The 8,509-nt window shown below is 43.6% G+C and overlaps 1 protein-coding gene across 1 annotated transcript in view; it reads right to left on the bottom strand.

Moving 5' to 3' along the window:
* The window catches only part of tat (tyrosine aminotransferase), a 56,992-nt gene that overhangs the window by 17,928 nt on the left and 30,555 nt on the right, over positions 1–8,509 (bottom strand). Inside the window, exons 10-11 of the mRNA XM_048605927.1 lie at positions 345–428; positions 168–266 (exon numbers count right to left, since the gene is read on the bottom strand). Of these exons, the coding sequence (XP_048461884.1) occupies positions 168–266; positions 345–428 (183 nt within the window). The remainder of the gene's footprint in view (positions 1–167; positions 267–344; positions 429–8,509) is intronic.

The following is an 8,509-nucleotide window of genomic DNA, read 5'->3' as shown; positions in this document are numbered from 1 at the left end:
TGCTGTGTTCATCCAGCTCTACACCTTGTTATCTCAGATTCTCCAGCATCGGAATTCCTACTATCATTGAAGAATGGTGGGATTCTAGGCCTAAATACTTCCTCCAGCCTCACTGCAGGAGTAGCTTTAAGACGAAGCTATAGATTAAGTTTATGAAATGAAGTTACCGTTGCAGGAAGACAGAAAACTGACTGTTCTGCTATCAACCTTTCAGTGAAGTCAATGTCACTCTCAAATTCTGGAAAATCATCCATATCGATTCCAACCTGGAACAAAGGGATTATATCCGTCAGGACTTTGATATTTTGAAACTATTGTCAATTTGTAGCTTTTACACAACTCACCATCAGGTACATGGCTCCACATGGTCTGATTGGCTGTAAGCCAGGAACCATTGAGAGCGCGTCAAAACACAGGTCAGCATTGGACTGAGGAAAGAAAAGTCAATATTAGCTTGGCCTTCATTTCAGCTTCAATAATCTTTCTTAATTGCTCTAATGAACAATCAGCCCTTTTTTGAAATAAATGCATTTGCAACAATTTTTCACCAACACTGAGAAACACTCAGCCCAGACTGTCAACCTAAGAGGCACCTGGCTCATTTTATGGTTTGTTTCATTATTTCACTGCATTCCAGCAAATGAGTCACTTTATTCACACACCCCTGAAATATCCGAGAGAGGCTCTCACTCTTGGAATGTCCCATTCCCTCACTCCTGGATTGTACCCCTGGAGCCCCTCACTCTTGGACTGACCCTCATTCCGCATTCACTCCTGGATTGCCTCCCTTGAACCCCTTCACTCTTAGATTGACCCCCTTCCGTCTTACACCTGGAATCCCCCTCAAGCTTCCTTTCCTTTTGCTGACAGAAGTCCTAGACAATGTGATGCCAGCGAGAGTTCAGGCTTTCAGGAATGGCAGTGTGGGAATGTTTGTGAAATATATCTTTTCAAGGTTTACATTTCAATTGTCACTTGTTTCCTGTGCTCTCTGAAATGTTATGACTGCACGATTCTAAAATAATGAAGAGAATTAAGAACAGTTGTAAGGCGGCAGAGCCGGGGGCAACAGGACCATCACACTAGAGGAAGGAGGCGGAGCACTAGCGCTTTGATTGGGGGCCGCACTGGTGGTGTTGCCTGGAGGGGTGGCGAGGAGTCTGCACACCACAGAGTGGCCAGCTTGGCGAGTTAGCAAAGAATTAGAATTCAAAACTAGAGGGGCATAGATTTAAGGTGAGAGGGGAAAGATTTAAAAGGGACCTCAGGGGCAACTTTTTCACGCAGAGGGTGGTGCATGTATGGAATGAGCTGCCAGAGGAAGTTGTGAAGGCTGGTACAATTACACCATTTAAAAGGCATCTGGATGGGTATATGAACCGGAAGGATTTAGAGGGATATGGGCCAAATGCTGGCAAATGGGATGTTTGTAGGATATCTGGTCGGCTTGGACAAGTTGGACTGAAGGGTCTGTTTCCGTGCTGTATATCTCTATGATTCTATGACTCTATGACAAGTTGTACTGGGGTAAATTGTACAAATCTCCAGCCCAATGTTAAAATGATGTGGGTGTATTCTCCCAGTTATCCTGCAACTCAAAGATTCTGTTCATCAAGAAGAGCAGGTTAAATCAAAGGTCCAATAAATGTTGGAAAACTGTCTAATTGAATCCAGTCATTGAAATTGGCATTCTCCTATAATGTTAGAACCTAAACCCAATATTCAACCAGATCTGCATCAACCAGAGACAGTTTCACTTAGTAAGGAAGGCAGACCCCTACTCAATTCCTCGCTTAGAAGGCAACATTTAGAGGCTGGCAGCCAATGTTTCTTAACAAAATAGATTAATTAACAAGATATTGACAATTCCTTCAAAACCAAGAGCTAAATTGATAGCCTTTGTGACAAGAAGCAGTCTTTTCCAATGCTGTGTGGTACCACTTTGCCTAAAATCAGTCCTTCAGCTATTTTCTGGGGACTGATGGAGCAAGTGGTAGCTAGTGTTCTTAATTGTGCAGTTTATCTTGACAATGCATTGATATATACTGCCACTTGGGAGGACTGCTTGGAACAACTTGAAGCTTCGGAGCAGGAAGAAACCACATAGCACTTTCAGCCTGTTAAACAGGAACAGGAGGAGGCCATTCAGCCCCTTGAAGCTGTTACACAGGAACAGAGGAAGAAAATAAGCAAAAGAAGCAGTCAGCTCCACAATTCAATATGATCATGGTTAACTTTCGGCTTCAAATCCACTTTCTTGCCCACTCCCCACATCCCACAATTCCTTGAAAGACTGAAATTCTATCTATTCTTGTTCTTAATACATTGTCTCAGAGGTTGTGGATGCTCCATTGTTCAGAGAGTTTCAAATATTCACAATTCTTTGAATGGAAAACATATTGAACAAAGAAGGTACAAAGGATGATGAAGACTCTTTATGTTCCATTAATCAACCAATTATGTTCTGTTTAAACCTTTTCTTCATTGAACTCAAACCATAAAACCCTTGACTCAAATTTGAGGGAGTTAACTCACAATCTGGCCAAATGCAGATAAATGGTGGAAAATTTGTTGTATTCTTTAAATATTCTTTTGATATCAGCAAAGTGCCACGGGATTGCACAGTGCCAAATATGACACTTTCATTCAATGGGTAAAGGATAAGGTTAATCAGTTTAACATCATATGGATAAAGTGTGGAAACAGTAATTAGGGAAAAAGACAATAGGCCTTTGGAAAGGCTTGAATCAGTTTAGGATTTGTTATAGGCAGAATGTTGCAAACATTCAGAGTCCTCTGCACACTTTGCTCTACCATTCATCTTCATGTCATCCGCAAACTTTGACACACTACACGTGGTCCCCATCTCCAAATCATTTGTGTAATTTATAAACAATTGTAGTCCCAGCACTGATCCCTGAGGCACACCACTAGTCACTGTTTACTAACCAGAAAAACACTCATTTATCCCCATTCTTTGCTTTCTGTTAGTTAACCAATCCTCTATCCATGCTAATACATTACCCCGTAACACCGTGCACCTTTATCTTATGCAGCAGCCTTTTGTGCGGCACCTTGTCGAATGCCTTTTGGAAATCCGGATACACCACATCTACTGGGTCCCTATTGTCCACCATGCTCGTAACGTCTTCATAGAATTCCAGCAAATTGGTCAAGCATAACCTGTCTTTCATGAACCCACGCTGCAGCCCCCCAATGGGGCAATTTCTATCTAGATGTTTTGCTATTTCGTCCTTGATGATAGATTCAAGCATTTTCCCCACTATAGAAGTTAAGCTACCCGGCCTATATTTCCCCATCTTTTGTCTACCTCCTTTTTTGAACAATGGTGTCACATTTGCTGTTTTCCAAACTGCTGGAACTGTCCCAACGTCCAGCAAATTTTGGAAAATTACCACAAATGCATTTGCAACTACTCTCACCATCTCTTTTAGTACACTGGGATGCATTCTGTCAGGCCCAAGAGACTTGTCTACCTTTAGCCCCTGTGTTCATCTGGTGAGTCCAGTTGAGTTTTTGATCAATGGTAACCCCAGGATGTTGATAGTGGGGGGATTCAGTGATGCAAGGGAAGGTGATTAGATTGTCTCTTATTGGTTATGGTCATAGCCTGGCATTTGTGTGGTGTGAACGTCACTTGCCACTTGTCAGCCCAAGCCTGGATATTATCCAGGTCTTGTTGCATTTGAACACAGACTGCTTCAGTATCTGAGGAGTTGTAAATGGTGCTGAACATTGTGTAATCATTGGCGAACACCCCCACATCTGACCTTGTGATGGAGGGAAGGTCATTGATGAAGCAACTGAAGATGGTTGGGCTGAGGACACAACCCGGAAGAACTCCTGCAGAGATGCCCTGGTGCTGGGATGATTGACCTCCAACAACCATGACCATCTTCCTATGTGTCAAGTATGACTCCAACCACCAGAGAGTTTGCCCCCTGATACCCATTGATTCCAGTTTTGCCACGGCTCCTTGATGACACAACCGGTCGAATGCATCCTTGAGGGTCAGGGGCTGTCACTTTTACCTCACCTCTGGAATTCAACTCTTTTGTCCATGTTTGAACCAAGGCTGTAATGAGGTCAGGAGCTGAGTGGCCCTGGCGGAACCCAAACTGGGAGTCACTGAGCAGGTTATTTCTGAGCAGGTGCTGGTTGGTAACACTGTTGATGACACCTTCCATCACCTTACTGATGATAGACTGATGGGGTGGCAATTGACCGGGTTAGATTTGTCCTGCTTTTTATATACAGGACATACATGGACAATTTTCCACATTGTCAGATAGATACCAGTGTTGTAACTGTACTGGAACAGCTTGGCTAGGGGAACGGCAAGTTCTAGAGCACAAGTCTTCAGTACTATTGCCGGAATGTGGTCAGGGCCTGTAGCCTTTGCAGTATCCAGTGCCTCCAACCGTTCCTTGTTATCACATGGAGTGAATCGAATAGGCGGAAGACTGGTATCTGTAATGCTGGGGACCACTAGAGGAGGCTGAGATGGATCATCCACTTAGCACTTTTGGCTGAAGATTGCTGCGAATGCTTCAGCCTTATATTTTGTACTGATGTGCTGGGCTCTTCCATCATTGAGGATGGGGATATTTGTGGAGCCTCCTTTTCCAGTGTGTTGTTTGATTATCCACAACCATTCATGACTGGATGTGGCAGGACTCAGAGCTTAGATCTGATCCATTGGTTGTGGGATGACTTAGTTCTGCCTATCACTTGCTGCTTTTGCTGTTTGGTGTGCAAGTAGTCCTGTTTGGTGGCTTCACCAGGTTGATACCTCATCTTCGGGTATGCCTGGTGCTGCTCCTGGCATGCCCTCCTGCACTGTTCATTGAACCAGGGTTGATCCCCTGGCTTGATGGTAATGGTTGAGTGGGGGGTATGTCGGGGCATGAGATTACAGGTTGTGCTGGCGTACAATTCTGCTGCTGTTGATGGCCCTTTGTCTCCACAAGGACTGTGCAATGGTCACTCTTACTGATACTGTCATGGACAGATGCAACTGCAGCTGGCAGATTAGTAAGGATGAGGTCAAAAATGTTTTTCCCGCTTGTTGGTTCTCTCGCCACCTGCCACAGACCCAGTCGAACAGCTATGTCCTTTAGGACACGAGCAGCTCAATCAGTAGTACTGCTGCCAAGCCACTCTTGGTGGTGGACATTGAAATCCCCCACCCAGAGTACATTTTGTGCCCTTGTCATCCTCAGTGCTTCCTCCAAGTGTTGTTCAACATGGAGGAGTACTGATTCATCAGCTGAGGGAGGACGGTATGTGGTAATCAACAGGTGGTTTCCTTGCCCATGTTTAACCTCAAGGCTCAAGACTTCATGGGGTCTGGAGTCAATGCTGAGGACTCCCAGAGCACCTCCCTTCCGACTGTACACCACTGTTCCGCCACCTTTGCTGGGGCTGTCCTGTCAGTGGGACAGGACATATCCAGCAGTGATGATGGTGGTGTCTGGTACATTATCTGTAAGGTATAATTCCGTGACTATGACTGTGTCAGGCTGCGGTTTGACTAATCTGTGAGACAGCTCTCCCAATTTTGGCACTTGTCCCCAGATGTTAGTGAGGAGAACTTTGAAGGGTTGACGAGGCTGTTTCTGCCGTTGTCTTTTCCGTTGCCTAGATTGAAGCCAAGTGTTCCATCGATTTCATTTCTGAGACTTTGTAGTGGTTGGTACAACTGAATGGCTAGGGAGGCCATTTCAGAGGGCAACTGAGAGTCAACCACAATGCTGTGGGTCTGGAGTCACATGTAGGCCAGACCAGGCGAAGATGACAGATTTCCTACTCTGAAGGACATGACCGAACCAGATGGGTTTTCCAACAATCGACAATGATTTCATGGTCATCAGTAGATTCTTAATTTCAGATTCTTTTTATTGAATTCAATTTTCACCATCTGCTGTGGTGGGATTCAAACCTGGGTCCCCAGAACAATAGCTGAGTTTCTGGATTAATAGTCTAGCAATAATATCACTGGGCCATCAACTTCCTCATTTCTCTTGTCCCAAGCTTTAAATTGGGCCCCTCCTCATTTTACAATAAGTTTTAGAAAGTTTTTTTTAGAAAGTCTCAATCATCTAGAGGGAGGTGATGGTCTAGTGGTTTTATTGCTGGACCGTGAATCCATTGTCAATTGTCTGAAAAACCCATCTGGTTCACTAATGTCCTTTAAGGAAGGAAACTGCCATCCTTATCTGGTCTGGCCTACTTGTGTCTCCAGACCCACAACAATGTGGTTGATTCTTAACTGCCCTCTGGGCAATTAGGAATGGGGTAGCCACTGATGCCCTCATCCCATGAATGAATAAAGAAAGAAATACTCCTCTCAGATCCTCCCTCAATTGAGACATGAGAAGAAAATTGTGTCTGACTAATTTATTAGCTTTTTGAGAAAGTCTCAAATCGAGTAGATAGAAGATAATCAATAGATGTGTTGGATTTGGACTTCTAAGACATGTTTGACAAGGTACCTCGCAAAAGGTTAAATATAAACTGTGAGCCCATGATGTTTGGAGTAGTATACTGACATGGATAGAAAACTGTAACAAAATACTGCTAACAATAAAGAAATAAAATAAGCATATGAATGTATTGTATTCAGATTTTCAGATGACATAAAAATAAGTGGAAATGCAAGTTGTGACAGAGATACAAACAGTTTACGGAGAGATAGTGATATGTTAAGTAACAGGACAAAAAGTTGGCAAATGGAATTATGATGTGGGAAAATGCAAGGTTGTTAATTTTGTAAAGTAGAATGGTATTATTTAAGTGGAGAAAAACTGCAGAAAGCTGCATCACAAAGTGACATGGGAGTACTCATGTACAAAACACAGAAAGATGGCATACAGATGCAGCAGGTAATCAGGAAAGCGAATGGAATGTTAGCCCTTATTTCAAGGGGGTTGGAGTATAACAGTACAGAAGTTTAACCCTAACTGTACAAGATACTGGTCAGACCAAATCTGGAGTACTGGGGACATAATCTCATTAAAGGCCATTCAAAGAAAATTCTCTAGAATGATTCCTGATATGGAAGGATTGTCTTATGTGCAATCAACAGGTTGGGACTACTTATTATAATTTAGAAAAATGAGAGGTGATCTCATTGAAACGTATTGGATTCTTAAGGGGCTTGACAGGGTAAATGCTGAAAGGATGTTTCCCCTTGCTAGACAGTCCAGGACCAGAGAGCATCATCTCAGAAATAAAGGTGCCAATTTAAGACCGAGATGAGGAAGAATTTCTTCTCTCAGATGTTTGTGAATCTTTGTAACTCCTTGCAGATAAATGTGAAGTCATCCATTTTGGTCGGAATAACATTAAAAGGGACTGTTATATGAACAGTAAAAAATGACAGCATGTTGCTGTGCAGAGGGACCTGGGTGTCCTTGTGCATGAATCGCAGAAGGTTGGTTTGCAGGTACCACAGGTAATTAAGAAGGCAAATGGAATTTTTTCCTTCATTGCTAGAGGGATTGAGTTTAAAAGCAGGGTAGTTATGTTGCAGCTGTATAGGGTGCTGGTGAGGCCACACCTGGAGTACTGCGTGCAGTTTTGGTTTCCTTACTTGAGAAAGGATGTACTGGCACTGGAGGGGGTGCAGAGGATGTTCACTAGGTTGATTCCAGAGAGCGTTGGTTTATGAGGAGAGACTGAATAGACTGGGATTATATTCATTGGAATTTAGAAGAATGAGGGGGATCTTATAGAAACATATAAAGTATGAAAGGAATAGAAAAGATAGAAGCAGGGAGGATGTTCCTACTGGCCAGTGAAACTAGAACAAGAGGGCATAGCCTCAAAATTGGGGGTGGTGCAGATTTAGGACTGAATTGAGGAGGAACTTCTTTACCCAAAGGGTTGTGAATCTGTGAAATTCCCTGTCCAGTGAAGTAGTTGAGGCTTCCTCACTGGATGTTTTTGAAGCTATGATAGATAATTTTTTGGATAGTGAAAGGAATTAAGAGTTATGGCGAGAGGTGGGAAGTGGAATTGAGGCCATGAAAAGATCAGCCATGATCTTGTTGAATGGCGGAGCAGGCCCGAGGGGCCAGATGGCCTACTCTTGCTCCTGGCTCTGATGTTTGTATGTTCAGAGGCTAGGAATACTGCAACGAGTAACTCACCTCCTGACTCCCCAAAGCCTGTCCACCATCTACAAGGCACAAGTCAGGAGTGTGATGGACTACTCCCCACTTGCCTGGATGGGTGCAGCCCTAATAACATCTCAAGAAGCTTGATACCATCCAGGACAAAGCAACCCACTTGATTGGCACCACATCCACAAGCATCCCCTCCCTCTACCACCAATGCTCGGTAGCAGCAGTGTGTACTATCTACAAGATGCACTGCAGAAATTCACCAAAAATCCTCAGACAGCACCTTCCAAACCCACAACCACTTCCATCTAGAAGGACAAGGGCAGCAGATATATGGGAACAATATCACCTTCAAGTTCCCC

This window comes from Rhincodon typus, chromosome 15, assembly GCF_021869965.1.
Source record: "Rhincodon typus isolate 14 chromosome 15, sRhiTyp1.1, whole genome shotgun sequence".
Taxonomy (NCBI): Eukaryota; Metazoa; Chordata; class Chondrichthyes; order Orectolobiformes; family Rhincodontidae; genus Rhincodon; species Rhincodon typus.
Note: the sequence above shows the minus strand (reverse complement) of the source record. Positions and strands in the feature narration are given on the sequence as shown.